Genomic DNA, 26,856 nt, shown 5'->3' on the forward strand with positions numbered 1-26,856 from the left:
TACTTACTGTAAGTCGCTCTGGATAATAAATGACTAAATGTAAATGTAATGTAAATCTTAAGGTACTGGTCTTGGCAGGGCAGTGTCATACATAAGCGAAAGCTTTTTACATGTTGGAATGACTCCCAAGACTTAGTCAGCCTCCTTGTGGGCAAATTCTTTCCGCTTAATATCCTCTGTGCTATCAATGTAGTCTGTGTGCACTGAACTTGAAATATTCACAATGCCCCCTAGTTCTCTTCTAAATGATTTCTATATATTTCTTTGTTTTCAGGTCATGTTAAAGCCACTTTAGACTCCATGCCACAACAGGAGAAAAACGGTGGCATCAATAATACCCTAAACCCGTAATTAAAGAGTACTTAACAACAAAAGCTATTCCTTTGAGATGTCAAGAGGCAACGTTTATTGAAGAAACATCCCCTTAAGGGTGTCACGCAATCTATCATTAACTAAAACTCTTACCTTAATGTGTGAAATACACTGGGAGATAATCGTACCATTAAACATTACTAACAGCTGCAAACACACAATAATGACTGGCAAGGTGTGTCTTTCTGCAGCTGACTCATTCAAAAACGGAAGGCGATCCAAATGAAAAGGTAGGGCGTAACTCTACTACTAATATCGTGGGGCTTAAGTGTGCTTCGGCGGGAGTGCAACCCTTGTTTTTGTTCCCTTGGCCCTTTGTTTGTCCAGCCACACAAAAATACAATCTGTCCCTTTGACAAAACCCCTTGCAAAGAAAGTAGAGAACTAACAGGAGCAGACACAGTCAGAGTGAGCGAAAGTAAGAGGAGAGGTGAGGGGAGGGAGGGGCGGAGGGAGGCAGGGGAAGGGGAGGTTGGGGAATGCCCTCCACCTCGAGTGTCTGAAGGGGGTCAGTGGCGACTGGTAAACACTCCCAGAACAGGAGGAGGGGCCGACCGTAAAGATATTTAAGATGCACGAGCACAGCAGTTCTTCACGGAGGAGACAGGACAGAGACTGCATGATCAGTTGTCTAGAAAACAGCTCCAGGTTCAACCAGTGAGGGCGTCTATTCTTAACTTCACCAAACCAAGCCTGTTCGTTCTCGTCAAGACCTCCAGCAGAGCAAAGAGTCAGCTGTTCACCAGGACAACCGGTAGACAAGCCAGAGACAAAACCTAGACTTTCACTTCAGTTCAAGATCTCAATTCGCAATACTAAGATGTCGGTGAGGATAGCGGCTCTGAGCGTCACCTTGCTTCTCCTGCTGGTGGCAACGTGCGCGCAGAGTCCCAGGAAGAGGCTAGCACCCCCCAAGGTCCCCAAGGCTCAGTGCTGCGACGAGGTGCGGTCCCTCAAGGTGCAGGTGGCCAACCTGACCAGTTTGCTGGAGGAGATGAGCCGCAAGCAGGAGACAGACTTGATGAACGTGGTGAGGCAGATGTTGGAGCTGGATAAGCAGAATCGGCAGCAGGAAGCCCGAGTCACCGAAGCTGAGAGCAAGTACTCTGAGATCCACAACCAGGTGGAGATCATACAGCTGCAAGCTGCCCAGTCAGTCACTCAGTCCTCTTCAGGTAAGGATCGTGTGTGTTTGTATGTTTGAGGTGTATACTCAGAGGGAGAAGTACATTGTGTGTACCGTACTGCAATTTGTCAAAAAAAACAAAAAAAGTTGATGCAACAAGAGACATTACTAGAAAGTTGAGCTATGTTTTCTTATGACCGAGCAAAAAAGAAATATTTCGCTGTAAGGAAAATACAAGAAATGTGGTCAGCTTCATATGATAGTCAGCCCAGCATTGAACCACATGACCCTCCACCCTCCCTCTCATTTATGATTCTGCCTCCCTCTCGTGTCTGCACCCCAGCTGCTGTCAGATACTCACCCCAGGTGTGAAAACCATATCCATGACTGACATTACACACAGCCTTAAATATTAATTGCAAACACTCGTGCGAAAGACAGGAAATGTTTTTGGACTTAAAAAGGCTACCCCTCCATCCCTTCTCATGATGACTACTTCTGTCAGTCTTACCGTCTGAAAACTACTGAACAAAACCTGTCTTTGTCAATCAATTGTTAGGCATCATCAGTACTCTGGAAGATGCCCTGAAGACTGTGGTACTTAAATAAAATGGTAAAAATGGTTCCACATTCTGTTTAGCTGTGGAATGTAAATTAGTCTTCATTCCAAATACCCACTATACTCATGACATTCCTTTCATTTTACAGGATACTATTCATATATTTTAAGACGTAAAAAACTATAATCAACCACGCACGCTCTGAATCCACCAGACAGCTGCCATCAATCGATGATAATGGAGATTATAGTGGGCAAAACGTCTCGGGGTGTCCTGCAGAAGACAGAACCTGTAATTCAGACACAGTGTCAGGCTGTCACTAAAGAGCCAATTAAATTGCCTCCATCAGTCATTTGAACTTCGGCAAACCATTAATCAGCATTGCCACCACAGAGATTTAACCAGGCATCGCTCAGAGTATTATTATAATACCCAATTAGCTGTGCTACTTTTATGTCATGGCAAGGGGAACACAGAGGGTCTTTATACAGTCTCTGCAAATTAAAGAGAGACTTTGCAGACTCTGGGGAGGCAGAACAGGAAGAAAAGCACAGATTAAAGTGGTGGTTTCCACTTCAGTCTCAGACAGCCACCGAAAATAAAATAAAAAGAATCTATGGACACTTTTTTGTATATATACACTGGATCAATTTCTCCCCAGTGATCCCTGAGAAATACTAATGGCATTGCCATGCCAGGATGGGAACAATGGAGGGAACTATACAAGAATCAGAACCATGCTGCGAATAATTTCCTTCTGTACAGAAGTCTTGGTGAAAGACATTTTTTCAGATGCCAAGTCCACCCCCCCCCCCCCCCCCGCCAGACGTTTATCCCCAAGATACCGTTTACAGGCCATTAGCATTTTTCAAACCAACCCATAAAACAACATCTGTTTTTTCCATGACTGACGAGACCTTTTCTTTCACTAGATGCCATCTACGACTGTGCTAGTCTGTACGAGCGCAAGAATTACAAGATCTCTGGGGAGTACAAACTGCCTGCAGATGACTTCCTTGGTACTCCTGAGATAGATGTAAGTAACACGGTTAAACTGTAAAAGGATAAACTTAAAACTGACCCCGACACTGAAACTCTGATCATGTCGGCCCAGCGGTGGAGTTCTCTCGACAGAACGATAACACCATGTGGCTAATGTGAAGATGTTCAATGTGTTTGGTTGATTCCAGGTGTTCTGTGACATGGAGAGTCATGGCGGAGGATGGACCCTCATCCAAAGGCGCAAGGTTGGCCTGACTTCCTTCAACCGCGACTGGAAGCAGTACAAGAACGGCTTTGGAACCATCCGAGGAGACTTCTGGCTGGGCAATGACAACATCTTCCGTCTGACAAGGCAGCCCAGTGTTCTCAGGATAGAGATGGAGGTACGAGGGGAGAGATTGGGTGTCTGTGTTTGATAACAAAAAAAAGCCTTCCAGGCAAGGCCCCGGCTACAGGGAGGGCCATTTGATTTACTCTCTCTTGTTCTAGGCCTGACAGATAAAGGCCCCAGACTAGTAAAAAAAAACTCAAAGTAGCTTAGTATGTAAAATCCTCAATCTAAAGTGATGAAAGATTTTTTTCATCGGTAAATTTAGCAACCATAAATATTTCAGAAGGTTCTGTATTCTCAGTTGCATAATTTTCCATACAATAAGTCGTTACAAAGAGCTAAATCTTGTGCTATGTGTTCTTGCTGTGTTGTGAAGGACTGGGAAGGACAAACCCGCTACGCCGAGTACGGCTATTTCACTGTGAGTAATGAGCTGAACAGCTACAAGCTTTTCCTCGCCAATTACAGTGGAAATGCCGGAGACTCTCTGCGTTACCACAACAACACCAACTTCAGCACCAAGTACAAGGACAATGACAAGTGTGTCGACGACTGCGCTCAACTACGCAAAGGTACGAAAACAGCCGCAACCGCTAAGCGACTAAATCCCAATACTCAAAGTGGCAAAGGTTAAAGAAAACTGGTTGTTAAAAAAAATTAAAAAATAGGACACACAACTGAATAATTTGAAACGTTTTTTTCTTCAAACAGGGGGCTACTGGTATAACTGCTGTACCGACTCTAACCTGAATGGTGTGTTCTATCGCGGCGGCGATCATACCAAGAGCACAGATGGGATCACTTGGTACGGATGGCATGGACCCAACTACTCCATGAAGAGAGTGGAGATGAAGATCCGGCCACAGAATTTTCATCCATGAAGGCTTTCAAATTTAAACTCTAACTGAAACGCATGCTTGCTGAGAGATACATGAACCAAACTAAAATGTGACTCTTCTTTGATGAGGAGAGACATAGATGTGTTACTTCTGGACAATTTCTAAGGGTTGAATGTGTAATGATTTGATTGTAAATTGTAGTTAATTTCATATTTATCTTCGAAATATTTTATTTTCTTAAAAGCTTTGACAGAAGCCTCTTTACCACTCTTCCGTAAGGGTAACTGAATGTTGCTTCCCTCTATAATTTTGTCTCAAAACATAAGGGTGTATTTATCACATCACAAGCTGTCTAGTAGACTGTGATAAGGGTGAATACGTGTTTGGAATTGGTATAACAATGCGGGGGGGGGAAATCATGAAGATACATAGATTGTGTTGCCATGGGAACGACCACCCATGGTCCTTCCACCACAAGTACCCAACAGATTTTATCGAGAGAAAATGTGTTGATTTTGTGGAATTGACATTTGTAAAATGTGTACAGCTCTATATTGTGTGTTGTGTTGTGGGATAGAAAAATAAACGTGTATTTTTTAAAGGAGTGGTGTTACCAAGTCAGATTACATAATGACCCCAAGCCATAACAAAGTGTTAAGTTCCTGACAGGGCTGACACATCTGCCTGTCTAACAAAGAGCGTGTATTTTCCTTCAGCTACTGATCTTAACATTAAGGTCACATTCTGACATTCAGAGTAGAGGTCAAAGTAACCTTGTTTTTAAAAATGAAGACCACACACATCAAATAAATCACTCTAACCAAGGGCTAAACAGCAACTGCATTGCAAATGTTTTTGTAAAGATTCAGTCCGAAGAACCGAGCACTTCCTCCAGCACAGCTCCACTGATGTGAGGTCATGGAAGTCAGGGCTCCTAAATATCTTACTGCAACATCCAGTAAAGATTCCTCATCATTCTGGGAAAGAGTACAAAGTCATTCAATAGCAAGTCCTTGAGAACATTGGGGCAAGTCCTTCGTGACCAGGCTATTCTATTATAAAGGAGCCTCTTGTGCCTTCGGCACGTTCCACTCGACTTCCACCGGTCATGGAGTGGAGCTTGAGGTCCAGAGGGAAGACGCTAGGTCGGTTCCCACTGGGGTCCCTAATTAATGAAGGGAGGAACCTTGTGGCCTGGCATAACCTTCTGGCTGCCTTGTGTGGAACGCCCCAATCTGAACACACTGACAAGCTTCATTCCTACATCCCCGCTGATTCAAGGTCTGCCGGGAAATTTTATCATTCGATTTCTAAAACTAGCATAGTTTTAGACTAGCATAAAACGATATATATATATATAAATATATATATGATGCCTATTTTACACGGTTGCTGTACAGAAAAGCTGCATGAAAGAGTCAGGACAGTCAGTGTTGGACGAGTACTCGTCTGAGAGGATGGGGTTCTGCTTAAGAGGTTACAGACCCCTTTACATCTGAGCATACCAGACTTTATTTGAAATTCCATTTCCATGGTGCCCGGCAAGCTTATGGCCACGTGTTTACTATAAACAGATGGGCTGGATGCAGTGACACTCTTTTACAGTCACTGCGTTGGGAGATTGGGCTACCGGCCTCACATTTTAACTGTAAATAAAACAGGCATCTCTTAAAGAGACCTTTATTGGGAGCTACCACACTAGAGACTAGGTCCGAGCTCTGATCATTAAATTCAATGGGAAAAGCTTTCAATCCAACAAGCAAAATTCATAATAAAAAAAAAAGCTAAATAAAATCATCAGGGCTCAAATAAACATAGGATAAAAAAAATATTTTAAAAATTGGCATGGTAGGCAGATTACCAATCACCTGACACTGAAAACATAATTGACTTCTGACATCGTCTGGATCTATGTGATCTGAGACAAATCTTAACGTGATACAAAACATTTACCAACGATAACAAGTGTCCCTTCTCTCCTTTTACAGGTAAACTTGACCTGACCACCCTTTGATTTGGTAAAGAGTAGCTATATTTGGATATATAACCTATATAATGGGTATATTTTTCCAACCACCAAATGCCTGACCTCAAGTTGGCCGCCAGTATCGCAGGCCCTTTTTGCCTCAGACCATGCTTAAAGTACGGGGGGTCTGAGCACATAATAGAGCTCCTTATTCAATAAATCCCTAAATCCCTCATGTCTTATTCATACGGTGAACCCCCGCATCTGGACTGCTTGAGGAGAGATCTTGAAAGTCTACCTCACTTCCTATGTTGAGAGCGTGGCTAATGCAAGAATGTGCATTTCCGCTTTACTGACGGTAAATGCCTTCACCAGACACAGAAATAACAAAATGCACAAAAAAAGAGGACCCGTATGGTTTGAATTGCAGTACAGTTTGAAAAGCTTACATGTTTATCTATAAATGCAGGAATCAAGATTTCACAAAAAAAATCTTAAAAATAAACTAATAAAAAACAAAGCTTTATCTTTTTCAGTTTTGAAAACTCAAGCCAAGCCATTTATCCTAATTCACTACTCTGCACTAAAAATAAGTGATTCAAGCAAAGTAAAATGACAAAAAGGCAAGGACAATTTATCAATATAACAAATTCTATCCATGTTAAATTGGGATGATTACCTATCATGTGACCCCTGCACATCGCTAGTCGATGTGTAGGATAGAACAGTCTATACACAAAGAATTTAGACTTTTATGGGGAATCCTGCAAAGGTGAGAACCAGATGGAGTAACTAAAACCGCTGAAGAGCTGGCTCTTCATTTATCATCATCAAGGCCCAAATAAATTGAAAACAGGCCACCAAGATACACTATTCCAGACACTTTGCATGGAAGGAGGCAAACGTCCAATTAAATGGCTGGAAAACAGATTTCTTCTTACAATGCTAACGTAAAAACACAAATGGCAAGACGAGTCTGGAAAAGCTGACATCATATGAAAATGGTACCTGATGGAAGATATGTGAACCATTATCTATTGTAATAAAATTGACTTCATGAAGTAAAGACCTGTTAAGAATTTGTTAATCACAAACATTTTGCTCAACCAACTTCTAAATAATGCTGAATACTGGAACTAATGTTGGCAAAAAGGAATTTAAAGTCAAGGGTGAACAGCTGTTGAACAAAGTCTTTACGACCTTAACCGACCTAAACACTACCACTCTAGGTTAAACACTTGCAGCAAGGTATCCATCTTAACTAAACAACGTCTACAACTTATGAGATCATTTAAATCAATTAGCTGTTCCGTCTGCAATAAGCAAACATCTCACAGAAATGCAGAAATTTGTTTTCCTTTTATACAGAAATTATCCACTCCCTCAACATTCACATAGCTAATGATTTCAATGCTCCAAGTCATAGGGGGGAAAAAACACATTTAACGTCATTCAAAGGTATGGTTATTTCAGGATAATGCAATTAGGTAACATGCCCTCTCAAGTATTTACACTTAGTCACCAAGACAAATGACAGCTGCTTTGAACTACTTAACATCAGGCATTTCTCTCTCAACCCATGTGCCACATTCCACAAAACTGACACCAGCAAGACAAAAAAAATTGCCCCTAAAAGCACAGTGTCTTTAAAGCTACTTTGTGGTTTCACCTCAGACAGTTTCTTGGGAGCCCAACACAAATTGGAATTATATAACCTCCAAGTAGACAATTATTTATATATTTATATATTACTAGTCACTTTGCTTTAGAAAAGGAAATTCATGAATTTGCTACCAGTTTGATCTCGGATTAGAGCTGGTGATCGAAAGTGAATCTCTGTGAATTGAAATGGTGCTTCTAAATTCGGTGTTAGAATTTGTACACTTTTTTGATACGTTTTTCCATCTTTGACAACTCTATCTTTTGTCTTTTTGTATTCATTATTTCACTTCTTTGCATTTTTTGGGGGGTGGGGTGGGGGGAATATATTTTCAACCAAAAAAAGTTATTTCCGCACTTGACACAACCCAAAAAGTTACTAGTTCATTGTAAACTTTTTTTTCAAAACTTATTTTAGATTATGTTTTCAATCTTTTTAAACTTTCTTTCCAACTTTTTTTGCGCTTGTTCAACCATATCACCGCTGTTGGAGAGCGGGTGCGGTCTTCTTACCTGATAAGAGATTCCAAGATCTGAGGAGATGGGCCTTTCTGGAACTCCAACTCTTTGTAGTGCAGGGCCTTGGCATAAGCTCGGCATTTAGCAGCTCTTTCCCCCAGCAACACTATGCCGTTGTCGTCTCTCAGGGGTAGAGGGCCCTGAAAAGACAAGGAACATTTACATTTAGTCATGTAGCAGACGCTCTTATCCAGAGCGACCTACAGTAAGTACAGGGACATTCTCCCCCGAGGCAAGTAGGGCGAAGTGCCTTACCCAAGAACACAGCGTCATTTGACACGGCTGGGAATCGAACCGGCAACCTTCTGATAAATAGCCCGATTCCCTAACCGCTCAGCCATCTGACTCCCTCCCAAAATTTGTTCGAGGAATCCGTCACCAGGTGAATGAACCATTGGCGAACGGATGGGTAAGCCCTAATTTAAAACGCTTTTAATTACAGACCCCTTTAATAACCTTGGGTGTTTTTTGTCGAATGGTCGAATGGAGATTGAGTTATGAAGCCATGTAAACATGTCCCAGCCCTGCAGCTCACCTTGTCGCTGTGCTCCATGAACTCGGCGAGGTTGAGCAGGGTCTGGGTGACCTCGGCTATGTCCTGTGAGGTGAGGGCCAGCTCGATGCTGCGGATCAGCTCGTCCTGCTGGTCCTCACTCAGCTCAGACCAACATGACAGGAACGCCGCATTGAACAGGTCCCTGCAGTGAAGGGGGGGAGGGGGATTTCATGACTGGATCTTCTACATATTTCATTCTCTCTTTTCAATGGCTCGTAAAAGACTTTGTCTGGAGATGTTTATCCATCGATACTCTTGCAGAATTCCCACTATTTGATGTCGATTCATATTTCAGTTCAAGATCAGAAAACTTCCAAGTCACTTCAAATCTCAAACATGCTGTGCGATGCTACAGTCTGACAGAGGTCAAATCAGGTCTTTCACCGATCCGCAACTCGATCCAAACGGAGACGCTTAGAAATGTATGAGTTGGTACTGTAGGACGTGGAGGCAGACAAATGGGTGCAGGAGAGGAGAGGGGTTACCGGGCCAGGGGGATGTAGGTCTGGGCCAGCGACCAGCAGGACCGCAGGGCAGGGGAGGACGACTCCTTCAGCAGCACCACGCTCAGACGCCTCAGCCACTCCAGCCAATCGTCCTTGGATACCTTCCTTGCCGCGCCCCATGCCTAGCGACACCAGAGGAAAACACAAGGGCCGCTTTCTTTAGTAAAATTTGGGCAAAGGTTGCTGGAATATGCCTGAGCATAAACATTTACCTTTGGCACTGGGTCTGGGGAAGTCTTGCACTGATTTGATTAGTAGGGTTAGTTAGTCTAATCTTAGTTCTAATTCTAGGGTATATATGTCACGGTGTGTGATAGGGGTAATTGGTGGTTGTAATGCTTGTAAAAAGTAAGTGCAAACGTACTTAATCCGTGATCGTTACATCTGTTTATAAAAAAACAAATACATAAAGAGTCTTGTGGTTGAAAACATTGCTGACCTTCTGCAAAGCAGTGGTGCTGACGTGGAGCTTCTTCATAGGTCCCGCCTCCACCGGCCCGCTAACGAGCGTGTCGCCTTGGTTACCACGCAGGTGGCGATGCTGGAAGATCAGAGAGTCCTCTTCTTCTTCCGCAAGCGTGTACCCCTGAAGTAAACACAGCTTGACTGAGAAAAACACAAACACACGCAAAACCAGCCCACACAACAAGTCCTACTAAGAAGGCAGTCTTCCAAACATGTGTTGTGTACAGCTACGTGTCTTCCTTGATGAGTTATTGTTGACAAGCAATGCAATTTGTCTGTATTCTATAAACTCTGAGGTTGGTGCTGAAATTACTGTCAGTTAATGGCTTTTTATTATCTTCAGACATGTGCTGGTACATGTGCTTACAACGTCAACATGTTAGGACTTTGAGTCTGTGAGGGAGAAATATAATAAACAGTAATATAAGTGGTTTTCCAAATTTTGCAGACACCATCCGATTGTTCCAGTCTCTCAAGGCGAAGCCTAGACATAAAAAGACCATTTCTGTTAGAGGTTTAGCTCATGCCAAACATCTTGCATGGAGAAAAAGATGGAGACTGAGGGAGAGAGAGATATAAAGAGAGAGATGTAGAGATAGGGGGAGAGAAAGAGAGAAATGGAGAAAGATGGAGAGAAAGAGAGGGAGATGGAGAGAAAGAGAGAAAGAGAGAGGGAGATGGTGAGAAACACGGCAAAGAGGCTGACCTTGACAATCCGACAGATGAGAACGTCATAGCGCTGGTGATTGATCCTGTGCTTTAACATGACTTTGTTCACCATGGGGATGAAGATCTGGTACTGGAGATGAGAAAGGAGAAGGGAGCCAGTAAAAGTGAGCTTGCGTCATGGTTTATGTGTTTAAGCTATTCACCTCGCCCCTTTGCCATAACCAAAATGACAGACCTGCATTACTTTGCATTTGACCCCCGTGGCATTCTGTTAGACCTGTCTCTTTCAAGTCCAGCCAGACATGCCCACATGTGGTTTCTATGGTTTGGGGTGTAGCGGTAAGTGTGTGTGTCTATGTACACGTGTGTGTGTGTGTGTGTATACTTGTGTACGTGTGTGTGTGTGTGTGAGACTTAATCGCTATCCATAAACACTGCTCCGGCTGCCATTCGGTCAATGTGTGATGACATCATCGGCCTCACAGGAAGTAGTAAAAGCGTGCAGGCGGAGGCAGGCATTGTGGGAAACCACTCCTGTTCCACCAGAGGCAGGGTCTGGAAGCGTGCACATCAAAGCATATCTAAGAGGGCCCTGAGGGGTACCCCCCACCACCCCCAACCCCCCGCCCCCCCCATCACCCCACCACCATCCCCCACCCTGCCAGATACCTTCTTGCCCAGCTGGAAAACTAGTGAAGACAACGTGTCCATGGAGGTGATGCGCAGCTCCGGGGTGCTGTCCAGCGCACGCACGATGGGGTGGATGATGCGCGAGGCGTAGTCCGTGAAGTCTAGGGACTCGGTCAGACGGTCCAGCGTTTCCAAGGCAACCCTGGAGGGTAAGAGCAAAACACAGATAAACAGCGCTACTTAAGTGCTACTAAAAGAGGCAGATGTCTTGTTCCTGAAGGTTTGGATGCATAAAAAAAAATTCACAGCGCTTTGGAAGCTCTCAACCGTTAAGTATTTGTAGACTCCCTGAAGCCCTGAGGGGTAAATAAAATACAGTACGCAGCTCTGGCAATTTATGGTGGAAACAGTAGAGTCTCTTTAGTGCTGACATGAATGTGTTACTGCACACCGATATACAAACATGAGTAGAAGGAAAATGTTGTTTTGAGGAGTTGAACTCACTTCCGAGCCTGCAGGGGTGCATCCGGGGCATCGAACAGCTTGACAATAGGGGGCAGGAGTAGGTGGAGGTAGTCATCCAGGTTGGCCCCAAACAGCTGGATGGCATTGAGGAGCTAAGGAGAGAAGCAGGAAACCAGTTTTATATATACCATTTCACAAACACTGATGAGAAAGCGTTTATATTAAGTATTTGTAATAGTCCGAAAGCGCCTTCATTGGTTGGCTGTGTTTTGTGATTTTGATGAAAGGCGCTATACCGTATAATTTCTGATTTGATTGGAGTAAGACGAGAGATTCAATTGACAGAATGCATGTTTTACACTGCTGTTACTGTTACCATCTGAGATTAAACTTGCTATTAGTACTTTCTTTAACTTTTTTTTTTTAGCAATTATACTGTTTTAACACCGAGCAGGGAATTTCACACACTCTTTCAAAAGCGATTCTCTGTAACCATAGTTACAAAATGATGATTTTTTTTTTTCATACACATATTCCTCCTACATGCAAGCTGGTTCCAGCACATGTCTGAATCAAAAAGATATCAGTACATTTGGTCAAGTGGGTGGTTGTTCCGTGTGGACTTCACCCACAGTAAAGTCTTCAATGGGAATGGTCGTGTGAGTCTGTGTGTGGGCGATTGGCTGGTGTTTGGGTGCCAGGCTGAGCTGAGGGATGACGTACCGTACCCAGACCGAAGACCCCCAACCTCTAAATTGCGCTCGGCGAGACTACAGGAAGCTGGGGCCTCGACAGAACAGCTCCCGGAATGATGGAGCTCTGTTTTCTTTTCTTTTACTTGGTCTGGAAGGTAACCCTACCCCCTCTCCCTCCCCCTCTCCCTCCCCCTCTCCCTCCCCCTCTCCCTCCCCCTCTCCCCCGTCCATGACCTCTAGTATGATACGTGTACAGATTACCCAAGGCCTCTCTGTTATTGACTAACCAGACGTGGAACGGTGGAAGCCCAACATCTCACTGTCTAAAAGGACACATAACATGTGCTATGCCACGGAGAGGCTTTATAACTGTGGTTGGGTTAGAGAGCGGTGGTAACCCTTGTAGATTTTATTAAGCTGATTGGTGATTTAGTGTTGAGCGGAAACCTGGATCCGTATCGGGGTAATTAGAGAAACTGGATAGAGTGCAAGGCAGCTCTGCTTGACTGGCTGAGGTAGTGTTTGTGAGGGCGCCTCAGCTAGACTGGAATTTCAAGGTCGGTTTCAATATCAACCACGAGTTGGTTTACCTGCTTATAATAACCACAACCTCCGTTCGATGAAAACGACTAGCGTGGTTTGAATGAACGGCTTTGGCCAACAGTTTAGAGAACAAATCTTTGTACGTTTCCCCCGATAATGTTTGTAAGCCTAACCATCCTGAGAGGACCCTGTGGCATGGTTTAGCTTGCACTGTGTATATGCCTATGATCTAGATGCACTGGACTGTGTAACACATGCAGCTTTTGGATAAAAGTGTACGCTCAATGAATAAAACGTTAATGTAATAACAGTAACAAGAATGTGTCAGACACTTAGCAGACACTGTTATCCAAAGCGAATGTAAATTACAGGGGGAGATTCGAACCTGCGCCCTCTTGATCTGTAGTCAAGTGCTCCAACCGCCGAGCTATACCTTCCGATTCAGCTTCGTCCAGGTTAATTAGACGGTGTGAGTCTTGCGGTGGCCTTACCTTGATGGTGACACTGCGTCCTGTGCTGTTGTCATGCATGAAGACGCGCAGCATGTGAGGGATGAGCTGGGGCAGGTAGAGCTTGAACTCGCCCCCCAAGGCGACCACGATCTGCTCGATCAGCAGGATGATGGTGTTCTGCATGGGGTTGTTGGGCGTCCAGTACTCCTGAGAATCACACGTGTCAGGAGAACGTGTCAGGAGAACGTGTCAGGAGAACGTGTCAGGAGAACGTGTCAGGAGAACGTGTCAGGAGAACGTGTCAGGAGAACGTGTCAGGAGAACATGTCGGAAAGTTGCACTACGTCGTAAAAGCGCATAAGCCCTAGAAGAGACGTTACCACCGTGGTCAGAAATGTGTTTTTCCCCCCACAACTAAGAGTGACCTGGTTTAACATGGGTCTAGGGTAAAAGGCTGGGACGATGCTGCCAAAGTGCAAGCTACCAAATGCTACCTCATCCTCCCTAGTGCTATATAGGGAGGCAGGGAGGCAGGTGGCTGAGCGGTTAGGGAATCGGGCTAGTAAATCAGAATGTTGCCGGTTCAATTCCCGGCCGTGCAAAATGACGTTGATGATGTTGTGTCCTTGGGCAAGGCACTTCACCCTACTTGCCTCAGGGGGAATAACCTTGTACTTACTGTAAGTCGCTCTGGATAAGAGCGTCTGCTAAATGACTAAAATGTCAATTTCATCCTCCCTATTGCTTTTTGCTATATAGATGGTGCGGGTCTGGGTAACTGGGTCAAACTAAAGTGGGGTCTTCTCATAGCTAAGCAATAGATCTGTAAGATTCCACAGTGCTGGAGACCACGTGGGGGACGGACGTACATTTCCTGTCAACTGAATTGACACCACGTCCTGGAACCACTCCATTTTGGAATAAGGGGGAGCTAAGTTCCAGTTAAAGCCAATGGACAGATGAGAGATGGCGGGGATGTGAAAACAAAAAAACAACCAATAAAGCTCAGCTGTGAAAGCTTGTGATGTTTGTCACTGGCTAGGAGTCCTACCCCCGCTTTCCTGCTCTGGAGGATAGACAGAAAAGCTAACCATTGAGATGAATGTGCCTTGAATGGCTATTCCAGCCCTTCATCTGGATGCATGGAGTAGACCATGTTACTAAAATGAATAGATCCTTTGTTTGACTGGCCATTTATTAACTCACTGACTCAAGACGCAGTGAAAAAAGTTCCTTTTTCCTGAGAAGTTAAAGCTGCCGATAAGTTATTGAGATTTCAATGAGGAGAGGACATTTGATATTTGGCTCCTTCGTATTGAGTATGTGCTTGACAGCTTGAGAGTGTGTGTAGGGCAATGGGTTTAACCGACATTTTAGATGTTTCACATCATTTGATAAGTGTGTATAACTCTCAATCTCAGGAAGCTGTCGTGAATATACAATAGCATGACTGACCGAAGTGGGAAGTCCAAATCACATATACAACCAATGCGAGAAAATCAAATTCTCATTTCTGATTAGAATCTCCTTTAAACTATAATTATTTCCTCATCAAGTCCTTCAAAAAAAAAAAAAATCATACTATACCGACCCCAGTCATTGTGTGCAGACACACATGCACAGTGCCACAGCAAGAGTTAAGTTCAAGGCCCGTAGCACATTAAGGCTAATGAGGAAAGGAGAGAAGTGAACTGAAGGAATTAAGAGTTTGCAGCTGTTCTCTGAGTCCCCCCCCAAAAAAAAGAGAGAGAAAGGGGCTCATTGTTGAACAAAGCTACTCACTCTGATGAGGGTGAAGATGTCATCCATGTAGGGCCGGATGTGGATCTTCACAAACGACACGACCATCCCCATCTGCTGGAAGAGAAACTGAGAGAAGGACAGAGGGAGAGAGAGGGAGGAAAGGGGTGAGAAAGCAGGTGTAGCCAAAACATGTTGATTGGCTTGAGTCCGACAGCTCTGAGGAAAATATATGGCGAAGGAGGTCATGGATTTAGTCACAGGCTGTCTAACACTACCCTGACACGGTACACCTCTTGTTAAAGCTACCGAGTGGAAAACGTGTGGTTGTGATGAAATAGCCTGAGTCAAAAGCACATTCTTGGCTGAGGGCTTTGAATAGTGAGTATAAAAGGTATTCCTGTTAACGTGACAGTAATCAGGTCACCTCAAGTACATCTTCTCTTCAACCTTTTTCCTGACTCCCCTCTGAAGTTTTACAACATTCTACAAACGTGAAACGTTCACAAAAAAGGAATGGTCAACATCCTTAACCCATAAAACACACTTGTTTAACGGAAGAAAATCGGTTAAAACGTAAAACCAATACATTTAACGAATGCGTTAATTTGCATTAGCTACCTCTCGAATGCTGGTGTCGCACACCCGGATGACATTGAGGAAAGTGGGCATGACCTGGGGCAGGAATTGAACACACTTGAGGCCCAGAGACTTGAAGATGAAGGTGACGGCTTGGACCACCATGGTGTGGTGGTTGGACAGCGAGGGGTCCCGCAAGATACGCATCAGAGTCACTATGGCAACCGCCGGGTAGAACTCATCCAGGGGGAGGTTGCCCATGTTCACCAGCATCTCACTGGTGCTGTAGTCAGCTGAGATGGGAAGATGAAGAATAGATTAAAGAGAGAGAGACAGAGAGAAAGACACAGAGAAATATAGATTTGCTATGGAGAAACACCATTTGTCTCTAGTTTTCATACTAACTTCCACATCAGATTTAATTTGGCACTGAACAATGTATTTTGATAGCCAGTTCTCTCTTGGGCTAGTCGTAATTGTAAACTGATATTGTGAGTGGATTCCTAAGTGAATGAGAAACTCTCTAATCAGTTTGCCGCCAAGATGATTTCACACTAAGCATCAACAACATTTCCCACTTCGAGGACTCGTCTGGTCACAAGGTCGTACGTGACAAAGGGCCGTCTCCGGGGCAGTCAGAGTGTCTGCTCCAGAGAGGGGTCTACAAGCTTTTATGGGAGAGCTGGACAGACAACAGATGTCTGGTATTCAATGTTTCATTGGTCCGGCATGAGGGTTCGGTTTCAACAGAAACGCAACGGCGCTCTCTGGCCCTTTACGAAGTCTAGTCAGACACAGCACGTTTACGGCGGTTTTTCATGTAAAGGCAGACAGTCGAGCTGTTTTTATTGTTAGCTATCAAAACACTTGTAAAAAAAAAAAAAAAAAAAACGTTTTACGAGTCAAAGGTGACCGAAAGATTTAATTACATTCATCATACACCACCAACCACCATATCACCAATTAAAGTCATTCAGTTGGCGGTGTGTGTACAGTCAGGTGAGGTGAATCCGACATTCAATTCCTCCCTATATAACTGTTAAATATTCTGCTAGTTCACAGCGATTGCCACAGACTCCTTAGCTCCATTAGCTCTGACTGTACTGCCATTTGGAGAGATGGCCCCCATTCCAGTCGCAGTCCATTTAGTAGCCTAACACTGCTAAAACTATCACCATAAAGCTCAATGTCACATTCACAATGCATCTGTGAATTGAATACACATTCAGCAAGTTTTTTCTGCACATCCACAGCTATGCACGCAGTAAGCTGATTCAGTGGTTCGCTGGAAGATAACTGGACAAGTGAAATCCTTATTTAAACAAAGAGGTGAGATCAGCAAAATATCTTCAGCGTTTTTGTTCTGTCGTTTATCTAGGTTTGTCTCTGGACTAAAGTGGCCGGTCAGATGCGATTATCAGATGTGCAGACTTGTGTAAACGCAATGATGTAATATGGCATTGACATGGAACCATCTTCACTGATACGGCCAAGGTATGAATTTCCCTCGAGGGGGCCCTGTCTAGAACTGTCGATCGAGTCTGCACCTGCGATAGCGATGAGTGATTTATGATCGCAATATGTGAACACAATTTACACATGACAAAAACAAAATCTTCATTCACAAAGAATATGTTTTGACATTTTGATTGTGCATAGTCTGAGATCAGAAATTACATCACAACTCAAGTTTTGTCTATTAGCTCCTATATGAAAAAATATATATCAAACCACAGCACCGTGGTAGCTGACTGGGTAAGTGCATGCTCCTGGTAGGCTGGGGCCTTACTGCTAGATTCAAATCCTGTCTTGGCCCTTTACTGCATATCCTTTCCTGCCACATTTTATTTTCAAAACTGTCCAATAAAGGATGAAAGCTGGCAAAAATAAATAAATAAACTCATCAAATCATAGCTTACAGAAACTGTGGTGAACACATTAGGCGTAGGGTATAAAAGGTATAGTCTCCTTTCACTGTGTCGTATCGTCTGAAGGGCTGGCAGCGTTATGTAGGTCACTTCTGATCATATACCGGACTCTGACAGGTTTTAAAACACTTAGCATCATCATGTTCACTCTGAAGGCACTTCTTTGCGCCGGGTTTCCTTGGTTCAGGATCTAACACAAGTCAGGAGACATTTTAAGGTCCTGGGGCTCCAACAGGTTGTAAACCCCGACCATTATTTCTGTTGACTGTGCTCAATCGTTTCATGAGTTATGAGTTTTGATGACAGAATGGATACTGGAGGAGTGGTGCCTTGCTTGCAGTGGTCTCCAGTTTTAACAAAGGCAATAACTCATTCAAATACACACATGGGTCAGTCTAAGGAGCTGTACTACAGCCAGGTTCGACACCTTTGATAATTGAAAAGTTTTATATTTTTCATCCATTGTAATGGCCATACACTTTAGAGAGAACGTGGACACCATCAGAAGAATTTTTCTTCCACTTTATGTGACCTAATCTGCTCTGCCAAGCAGGTAGCCATGTGCCTGTGTGTGTAGTCTGTGTTGCTTTAATGAGGTGTGTGTGTGTGTGTGTATATAGTCTGTGCTTCTGTAATGAGGTGTGTGTGTGTGTGTGTGTGTGTGTGTAAAGCAGGGACTCACCAGAGTCATTACTCGACTTGGACTCTGACAGGCTGACAGCAGAAGCATCTCTTGACTGGTCGATCATGCCGATGTTGACCTTGTGCTTATAGGGGTCTAGGGCTCCCAGCAAGCCCAGCACGCGGATAGCCTGGAGGACAGAGAGAATGGAATATGAGCATATCTGCACGTCCAGCAAGGTTAAAACATTTCAAACGTGGTAACATAGTAAATACTGTATTTTGAGGCACTGATATGTTTTTGAGGTGAATAATTAATAATAATTAAGGCGGGCATGAGATGTACAAGTTTCTCCAGGACGTAATGTATTGATTTCACTTAGCAGATGCTTATAATAAGCATTTATTGCACAGGGAGATTTGAACCAGAGATCACTTGATCTGGATCTGTCAAATACTCTAACCATTGAGCTATAACCTATATCATGTTTAGGTAAAGTCAGGTTCACATTGTTAGCCTTGATTGTAGCGACAGGGTCAAACTGTGGGCATTATTAGACCTGTTTTTGTTTTGTTACTGTTTGTCTTACTGTAAGTCGCTCTGGATAAGAGCATCTGCTAAATGACTAAATATTAAAGCTTTGCATCATGGTTTGGCAGAAGACGGGAGACATTTTGGGCTAGCAGCATGTTGCCTCAGGCCCTATACTGCTTTTAACCAGTGCATCTGCTAAACGTTGGAAAATGACAAACTGAGCCAAAATGGAGGCACCTCTCTCCTGATTCCCTGGTTCTGCTCTGTCTTCAGAAAGTTCAGCAGCACCTCAAGGAGTGAGGGGTACTTGCGGTAGGGGTCCACAACATAGCCGGTGCTGGCGACTTGTTGGCCGAGGGTCCACAGCGCCACCTGGTGGGAAAAGGAAAAGAGGAAACTACACTGTCAAAGTAACCAAAAGTTTTTTCTCCATCACGAAACTGCATGACAAAAAAAAAAAGGTTTTGTTTATCTTGAAAGGGTGAAATCTATGGAGCATACCTGTCTCTTAGCCAATGAGGAGGAGTCCTGAAGCATGTCCATGATGATGGGGAACAGCTCATCCATCCACTTCCTCATCTCCAGACCACTCACCTGGACGACAGGTAAACAGCAGCCAATGAAAATACACATCCCTTGTATTTGTTTACAGTGTTTTTGCTTCAATAACTAATGGACTCCAAAAGTTTGTGCACAACCAAACTTGGCATTCCTCAGTCTTCAATTCCCCCCTCACATTTTCAATGATGTATCTTTTGTCCTCTCTTTTGGTCCCTTACGGTGCCCCGACAAACTGACTCCTCTGTTCTCATACAGGTTCTTTCCCCCCTGTGCAACTTCTCCATAGTGATTCCAGGGATGGCCTCTGACTCTGACCTGTCCTTGAACCGTCTCAGAAAAAACTCTCTTGTCTACTCTGGCATCTCCAGCACTCCCTCTGCGCTGCAGGCCGAGACGACCCCTGACCCTGCTCTCCTCTCCCCTGCCTGGGCTCTGCGAGTTCACCTGGCCAAGGACAGGGATGGGGATCAAACCCTGAACAACAACATCATTGGAACTCTCTCCAGGTGAGGTTAGATTTTTTTCTGCGACTAGGAAAGAAAAACAAATTATGTATACAGTCTAATGACTCTGTGGAGAATATATGCAGTTCCGTGCAAAAGTCTTGAGGACGGTGTCTTTTTATAGATACACACAAAAAAAAATTATATATATATATATATATATATAATTTAAATTAAAAATACATATTTGAAAACAAAATACATTAATTATTCAATTTTTGGGGGGGATAAAAAGCCTTTTGCACAGCACTGTATACACACTGAATCTAACAGGAACTGGTTGTAGCTTACAGATAGCTAGGTGGGTTCCTGCTGGTCTTACCTGAGCCAACTCTCCGATGGTGGCCAGAACACTGATGACCACCCCTGGGTTAGGGTCTGTGTCTTTCAGCTTCAGAATCAGAGCCTGGGGTGAACAGACAGAAAGAGGTGAAATCAAGTCATTCGCAGAAGTATTACAATTATGGGAAAGCTGTTATTTTAAAACTTAATGTAACACAATATAAATCGCTTTCTGCTAAGCCGCCAGCTTTCAGGAGATAAAGAGGTTATATAGCCTTTAATGGTGTGAATACGGGTGCAGTTGTGACAGCTGTACCTTCAGAATGGGCTCCATGTAGGGTCGGATGAGACGAGGGGCGTTGGACACCAGGTGACCCAGCATCCGGGCGCTCTGCTCCTTGTTCCTGCCCACGCCGCTATGCTCCAGCTCTGTCAGGATCTGTCAGGGTGGCAAAAACAAAACGCTTCAACAAAAACACTTCGAGCTAGTCAGAAGCAGGGTTCAAACACAACCCTCAACAAACAAAAACCTCGCCCCCACCCCCCCCAGCTCTCTTCGGACGTTCTGTTTAAAAGTCAGGTTCCACGACAGGCGGAGGTAAAGGGAGCCCGTTGTTGCTATGGTGCCGACCTGGATGAGCATCTTGCGGAGGAAGGGCATGACGAAGGCAGGGTTCATGCTGCTGAGGCGACCGATGGTGCAGATGGCCAGCTCGCGGATCTCAAACACCTCGTCGTTAAGAGCCACAAACAGCGCCTGCAGGTTCTCGGCCTGCGCCAGGTGGGCGTCGAAGCGCTCATCCAGAGAGGCCAGCACGCAGTAGCGGATGTCAGGATCTGGGAGAGAGAGAGAGGACAGCAACGGTTAGATAAACACTTGGGGGAGGGGTGGGGGGTATAGCTCAGTGGCAGAGCATTTAACTGCAGATCAAAAAGTCGCGAGTTCTAATAACCCCCTAAAAGCATCTGCTAAAGGGACACATCCTTATTATTATCTTCAACGACACGATTATTCCACAGACTTCATCCGTGGTTTTACTGCTGTAATTATAGTACTGGAGCTCAAAAGCGTTTCCAGCCAACTGAAAAACAGACAAATACCCCATCAGGGCCTTTTAAACGTTTCAGACTGTATTCATTCAGCAGATGGTATAATCCAAACCCTTCACTTGGCACCGTGGAGCCAGCGAGACCTCCCCCCTTCTCACCTGGGTCGGTGATGCCCACCACCAGCAGCTTGCTGAGGACGTCGGCCACCACCTGCACGGCGGTCTGGCTAACCACGTGGCCGTGGCCGCTGATCAGGTGGATGGAAGGCGTGAGCAGGCGCGAGCAGGTGCGAGCCGCCTCCATGCGGATCTCCTTGTGCTCGCTGTTCAGAAAGTGGTCGGCGCAGTGGCGGACGAACTGGGTCAGGGAGTGGCCTACCGGGAGGAACAGGTGGGGACGAACAGGGAGGTTTGAATTTAGATTTGGAAATGGAGTAAGGATGCTCATAATCAACCATGTGTTTCTTTGTGTGTGGGTGTGTTTGTGTGTGTTCCAGCGATAAGAAGCCTCAGGTGGTGAACCTGATCAAAGCCAAGGAGAACATCAACGTTCCTCTGAGGTGTCCTGTTGGAACCCTAACCGACAATACGAATATTTACCGATTAATACTATCGGTTAAACAGTGTTGCCAATTTAGCAACAATGTCGCTGGATTTAGGTTGGAATTATTGGTCTTTCTCCTCTTAACAGTTTCTAACCTAAATGTCTTGGTTCTATTCCTCTTTTCTGTGTGAAGTTAACCCTACATAAACTCTACAATACAACCTGGCCAAGACGATAAACTACTTTCAGGTTTTGACCAGCGTCTCGTGAAAGGCCACACCTTCAAACTCGAAGCTGCCCAGCGTTCTGAGAGCCAGGGTGATGCTGCCCACATCACTGGCCTCGGGGATGTTGGTGAGGCTGGGCGAGGCCAGCTGGTGGGCCAGGCCCTTGGGCATGCCGGGGTGGCGCAGGGGCTTGTGCATCAGCACCAGGGAGAGCATCTTCAGCAGACCGTCCTGGATGTCCTTCTTCAGCTGAGGGATCTGACGACTCAGGTCATACAGAACCGCGGTGAGGGCGGGGCTGTGGGTGGGGGGGTATACAGTGAGGGGGCAGGTAGTTGCTCATTTACTCACTCACAGACCCTCGCACTCTCATACTCACTCATATAGACACACACACACACACACACACTTGCACTCTCATACTCACTCATACACACACACACAGACAGACATCACTCACGCTCTCTCTCTCTCTTCATGCATTAAAACACCTTGACCCTACCTGAGGCCCACTGCCAGCATGGGCTCCAGAAGCTCCTTGATGTCCTGCTGTATGCTGGGGCCCATGGCCCTGGACAGCATGCTGATGCAGGTGAACACTGTAGCGTCCACCTGCATCATCTTCTGCCTCCTACAGAGACACGAGGAGAGGAGAGGTCAGCACAGCACCACATTACAAACACTCAACACAGGTCCCCATCATTATTTCTCACAAGAACTAAATAACTCTGCCCTCTCTATGCGACAGGATCTGACCATCAGGTTCAGTGTGTTTCATACCCGTAGGTGAAGACACCAGGAAGATATGCGTGGCGGCCTGCGGACATCCTTCACATGGTGAAAATGTGACTTTCTGGGTATTATACATATTTGAAAACTACAAACGCTCCTGAATACAAATCTATTGAAATTACTCAGATATCTTTATCACAACTGAAGTTACATCATTTTAAAGTTGACCTGTGTCAAAAAGTGATAAGGGAGAAAACTGCATTCAAAAGTCCACTCTGTTTCATAATTATATTTGACATGACTTGAAAATCTTGCTAGCTAACGTCCGAAAAGCATTAAAATGAACTGTTTTTCATAAGTAATCATATACTTTTTGTACCTTACAATGAATTTTAGGGTGTTAACAATACAAAACATCAAAAATCTCAGTTGACAGAAAACAATTTTTGATCTTTTATGGTTAATAGCCAACAATGAGCGGCCGCGACATCCGACGGGTTTCCGCAGGCCGCCACACATATTCAAGAGAGATTGAGAGGTGACAGACACCTCATACACAAACCCACTGACTCACAACAACAGCTCTTACTTGTGGGCAAAGTCCTTGGGCGGCAGGGCTGCCTTGATGATCTCCAGGATCTTGGTGAGGTAGGGCTGGATCTCCGTCCTCACGGCCACCACCAGCAGACCCAGGGCCTGGAAGGCTAACGTCCGCTCCTTCTCCTTCTTTAGGCAGCCTAGGAGGTAGCCCATGGTGTCCGACAGGTACTGGTCTGTGGATGGAGAAAGAGGAAGGAGGAAGAGAGAGGGAGGGGGAGAGAGAGAGAAGTGTCATGAAGAGAAAAGAGCCTGGGATTGTGTGAGATAAATTAAGAAGTACAGGAGAGGTGAAAAGAGAAAATAGGTTCTATTCTGACCCGTGAAGGTGTTTGGCTGGAAGGCGGCCAGGCGGGGAAGCAAGTTGAGGGTGGTCATCTGGATCAGAGGGTTCTTACTGGTCCTGTACTTCAGAACCCAACGACACACCTGAGAGCCGGACACAACAGAACCTGTCACCATCACGACCAGCGACCTTTACAGAGGCTGAGGGGTCGACACGGTGAGACTTACCAAGACCTAAAGTACGTATTGCTTTAACAGAAAGTGTCACATACACCCTTTATAACTCAAAACAAGTTTTTCCACAAATTCAATTGATACATGGATACAATTGGATAGAACGTAGTGGGATTTTGAACCTGCAACCTCTTAAGCGATCAAATTGCTCGAACCACTGAGCCACACCCCATTGACGTGACCGGTGACAAACCTGGTCGAAACGCTCCTCCATCTGCTCCCGGCAGTAGCGGCTTTCCACCAGGGAGCTCTTGGCAGGCACGGGCGTGGCCCCGAAGCTGAGGAAGCCCTGGGGGGTGCTGTAGCCCAGCAGGCCCAGCAGGGCGTTGGACTGCTGCGGCTGCACCGACTGGAAGCTGGTGAACGGGGTGATGTGGCGAGGCTTGGTCCCAAAGCCCATCAGCTCTTTGCAGTAGCGGTCGTGCACAACCTGCTGCTGGGCGATCTCCTCCATCTCCTCCCGCATGCGCTGCAGACGGGTGAGGGATGATGAGAGGACGTCGTTGAGAATTAGGGCGGTAATGTCAGATGGCTGAGCGATAAGGGAATCGGGCTATTAATCAGATTAATCAGGTGCAAAATGACGTTGTGTCTTTGGGCAAGGCACTTCACCCTATTTGCCTCGGGGGAACGTCCCTGTACTAACTGTAAGTCGTGCTGGATAAGAGCGTCTGCTAAATGACTAAATGTAAATGTATAAGCGATGCGTTCACTCGTCTAAATTTGAACCTGTAAACCTCTTGCTATTACGGGCAAATAACCTATAACCCTGACGAAAGCATCTTAGATAGATGGCATGGTGCCGTTCTAGGAGACGCTGTTTCACCTCTCCCTCCATGCTGCTGATGCGGACCAGCTCGTTGAGGATGAGGAGAGCCCCGTGGACCCTGTCGTCCCGGTTCATGCCCTTCTCCTTGGCCAGCGTCTCGTCAAACCCCTTTTCTGCTTCCTCAAAGGTTTGCTATGGAGAAGAGGGGGTGGAAAAAAAGAAAGCAAACTAAGAACGAGGGATTTTGAAAGATATCGTCGTCATACTAAAAGCTGTAAGCTGAGACGTAGATAAAAACAATGAAATGTGAAAAGCACTGGTTTGGTTCTCTCTTACTTTGTACCACTGTGGTTTCTGCATCTCCTTGGTTTCCCTCTGGGTGGTGAGGATGAGGCTAGCCCTGAGGGCAGACACCGCACCCTCACGGATGGCCTGCTTGGGGTCCCAAACCGCATAGAAGATGTTGTCGAAGAACGGCTGCACTTGCTGGAAGAAGAAGGTGGGTGCGCTCACAGCCAACTCCCTCAGAACGAGCACCTGGGCAGGTAAAGGTGAAAAGAATTAGTCGCTAAACTCACTTTCCATTCAAAGGACATGTAAACAAACGCTTATCAGGGCTCAAGAACAGCCCCGACCAGTGTGAGAACCCACCTAATCAAAACAAAGCATTAGACGACCAACGCAACAACCCCAGGGACTGCAACATTGACAAAACAAACACACCTGGGGCCTGTTCCCTAAAACAAGTTCACAGAATAAGCCAGGCTCATGTCGGTTACTTTTCCCTGACATAAGCACCGGGTTATTCGGTAAACTCGCTTTACGGAACAGGCCCCTCAGGCCTCACTGGCAGCCCCCGAGTTGTGACCTACTTACAGCAGCGTGGCGTCTCCCTTCGTTCCTGTCAGCACCCAGCCACTCCAGCGCCCTCTTCACCTCGAACTCCACGTACTCCGCCGTGAAGGTGTCCCCCGCCATGGACAGGTGACCCATGGCCTTGGAGGCCATCTCCATGACAACGGGGTCACTTGAGGGCAGCAGGTTGCGCAGGTAGTTGGCGAAGCGACTGATTCTCGTGGCATTTCCTCCCTCTACTCCGATCAGACTCACTGAGGAAGAGTTAACGATTGGAGGATTTTGGTTAAGGTCATGGTTGATGACACTCGGGGGGGAAAAGAAAAAAAAGTATGTGTGCTTCTGAATAGACTTACCTATGGCGAGAATCCCTCCTTTTTTCTCATTTACATCCGAGCTGGACACCAGCTCGAATATGTGGTGGTTTAACTCATCATAGAATGTGGTGGCCTCATCTTGGCTCAACTTGGGTAACATTCGAAACACACAAAAACATTTAAGTATGAAGCATAACAACGTTTTAATCATGTTATACAACTGCTAATAACGACTGAATAAGGATGGACATAAAGGTAATCAACAGCACCACGGCTGCACTTCAAAAGGCCTCGGAGACTAAAGCCTGGAGAGTCTGGGGAACGTACATGACAGCCAATTAGGAGACGTGTCCTAGGCTACTGCACAAGCAGTTCAAGTACAACTCACCTCTCTGAGTTCTGTGGTTACATAGTGCTGAAGATCTTTGGCAGACTTTGCTCGCGTGTCCTCATTGCGACTCTTTAGCCCACTCACGAACTGCTGCAGCACAGTGGCTGTTCCCGACATGATAACCATTGGAATGGCCGGACCTGTACATTAGAGTCGTAGGCTAATATTATAACTATTCAAACAGATGCGAATCTAAACACCCGAAATTGTAACAGCAACTTACTAGAACGTCCATCAGAAATCTGGATACTTGTTCCAGCTACAAAAACTTAACTAGCTGTCATTAACTCAATGTTATTGTAGCCCATCTGGGCTGTTTGGCTGAATAAGCTAGCTACTGCAATCAAGTTCGCTGATCATTTATGCATACCTAGCCACATGCTAGATAATACTGTAGAAATGGAACAATTGTTATGCTAACGTATTTCCGTTTTTTTTGATGCAAGATTCGATGCAATTTGTTAGCTAAAGCTAGCAAGCTAGGTGCCTAGCACTGTAGCACCACCAGCTAAACTAGCTAGCACTTACGTTACTCTGCTGAGGCAAATTACATGAGCGCTTGAATTGTCAAGCATGCAGACAACAACGATAGCTAAGTCTTACTTTAAGAACTTGTCTCGGCGAAGAAATATGTCCTTATTCCGGCAGAAATTAACTCATTGCTCTGTCTTGTTTTGAAATATGGGTAGGAATTTTTCTGTTTAACTAGCTGGCTGGTTAAGGTAAGGGTGTAAGCAAGCAAGTGCTATGGA

General features: G+C 45.2%; 2 protein-coding genes across 3 annotated transcripts in view; one reads left to right on the forward strand and one right to left on the reverse strand.

Annotated features, from left to right (window-relative positions):
- The window catches only part of mtor (mechanistic target of rapamycin kinase), a 73,575-nt gene extending 46,719 nt beyond the window's left edge, over positions 1-26,856 (reverse strand). Inside the window, exons 1-29 of one of the 2 annotated variants that reach the window (XM_084679097.1) lie at positions 26,708-26,856; positions 26,102-26,244; positions 25,753-25,861; positions 25,418-25,650; positions 24,878-25,078; positions 24,599-24,733; positions 23,966-24,241; positions 23,574-23,682; positions 23,246-23,429; positions 22,427-22,555; positions 21,978-22,222; positions 21,313-21,528; positions 20,736-20,941; positions 20,421-20,543; positions 20,145-20,228; positions 19,635-19,763; positions 19,260-19,352; positions 18,996-19,130; positions 18,285-18,414; positions 15,717-15,967; positions 15,138-15,224; positions 13,395-13,562; positions 11,705-11,817; positions 11,240-11,402; positions 10,608-10,700; positions 9,876-10,022; positions 9,416-9,558; positions 8,910-9,072; positions 8,369-8,514 (exon numbers count right to left, since the gene is read on the reverse strand). In XM_084679097.1, coding sequence (XP_084535223.1) covers positions 8,369-8,514; positions 8,910-9,072; positions 9,416-9,558; positions 9,876-10,022; positions 10,608-10,700; positions 11,240-11,402; positions 11,705-11,817; positions 13,395-13,562; positions 15,138-15,224; positions 15,717-15,967; positions 18,285-18,414; positions 18,996-19,130; positions 19,260-19,352; positions 19,635-19,763; positions 20,145-20,228; positions 20,421-20,543; positions 20,736-20,941; positions 21,313-21,528; positions 21,978-22,222; positions 22,427-22,555; positions 23,246-23,429; positions 23,574-23,682; positions 23,966-24,241; positions 24,599-24,733; positions 24,878-25,078; positions 25,418-25,650; positions 25,753-25,861; positions 26,102-26,230 — 4,340 coding nt within the window. In that variant the 5' untranslated portion in view covers positions 26,231-26,244; positions 26,708-26,856. The remainder of the gene's footprint in view (positions 1-8,368; positions 8,515-8,909; positions 9,073-9,415; positions 9,559-9,875; positions 10,023-10,607; positions 10,701-11,239; positions 11,403-11,704; positions 11,818-13,394; positions 13,563-15,137; positions 15,225-15,716; positions 15,968-18,284; positions 18,415-18,995; positions 19,131-19,259; positions 19,353-19,634; positions 19,764-20,144; positions 20,229-20,420; positions 20,544-20,735; positions 20,942-21,312; positions 21,529-21,977; positions 22,223-22,426; positions 22,556-23,245; positions 23,430-23,573; positions 23,683-23,965; positions 24,242-24,598; positions 24,734-24,877; positions 25,079-25,417; positions 25,651-25,752; positions 25,862-26,101; positions 26,245-26,707) is intronic. The other variant, XM_084679098.1, reaches the window with a different exon arrangement.
- Positions 950-4,834, forward strand: angptl7 (angiopoietin-like 7). Its single transcript, XM_084680364.1, has 5 exons — positions 950-1,547; positions 2,991-3,094; positions 3,249-3,443; positions 3,768-3,963; positions 4,103-4,834. Exons 1-5 carry the CDS (start codon positions 1,193-1,195, stop codon positions 4,270-4,272), a joined length of 1,020 nt encoding a protein of 339 aa, XP_084536490.1. The 5' UTR covers positions 950-1,192; the 3' UTR covers positions 4,273-4,834.

The sequence above is a fragment of the Hypomesus nipponensis genome, chromosome 18 (assembly GCF_054491055.1).
Source record: "Hypomesus nipponensis isolate SF chromosome 18, ASM5449105v1, whole genome shotgun sequence".
NCBI lineage: Eukaryota > Metazoa > Chordata > Actinopteri > Osmeriformes > Osmeridae > Hypomesus > Hypomesus nipponensis.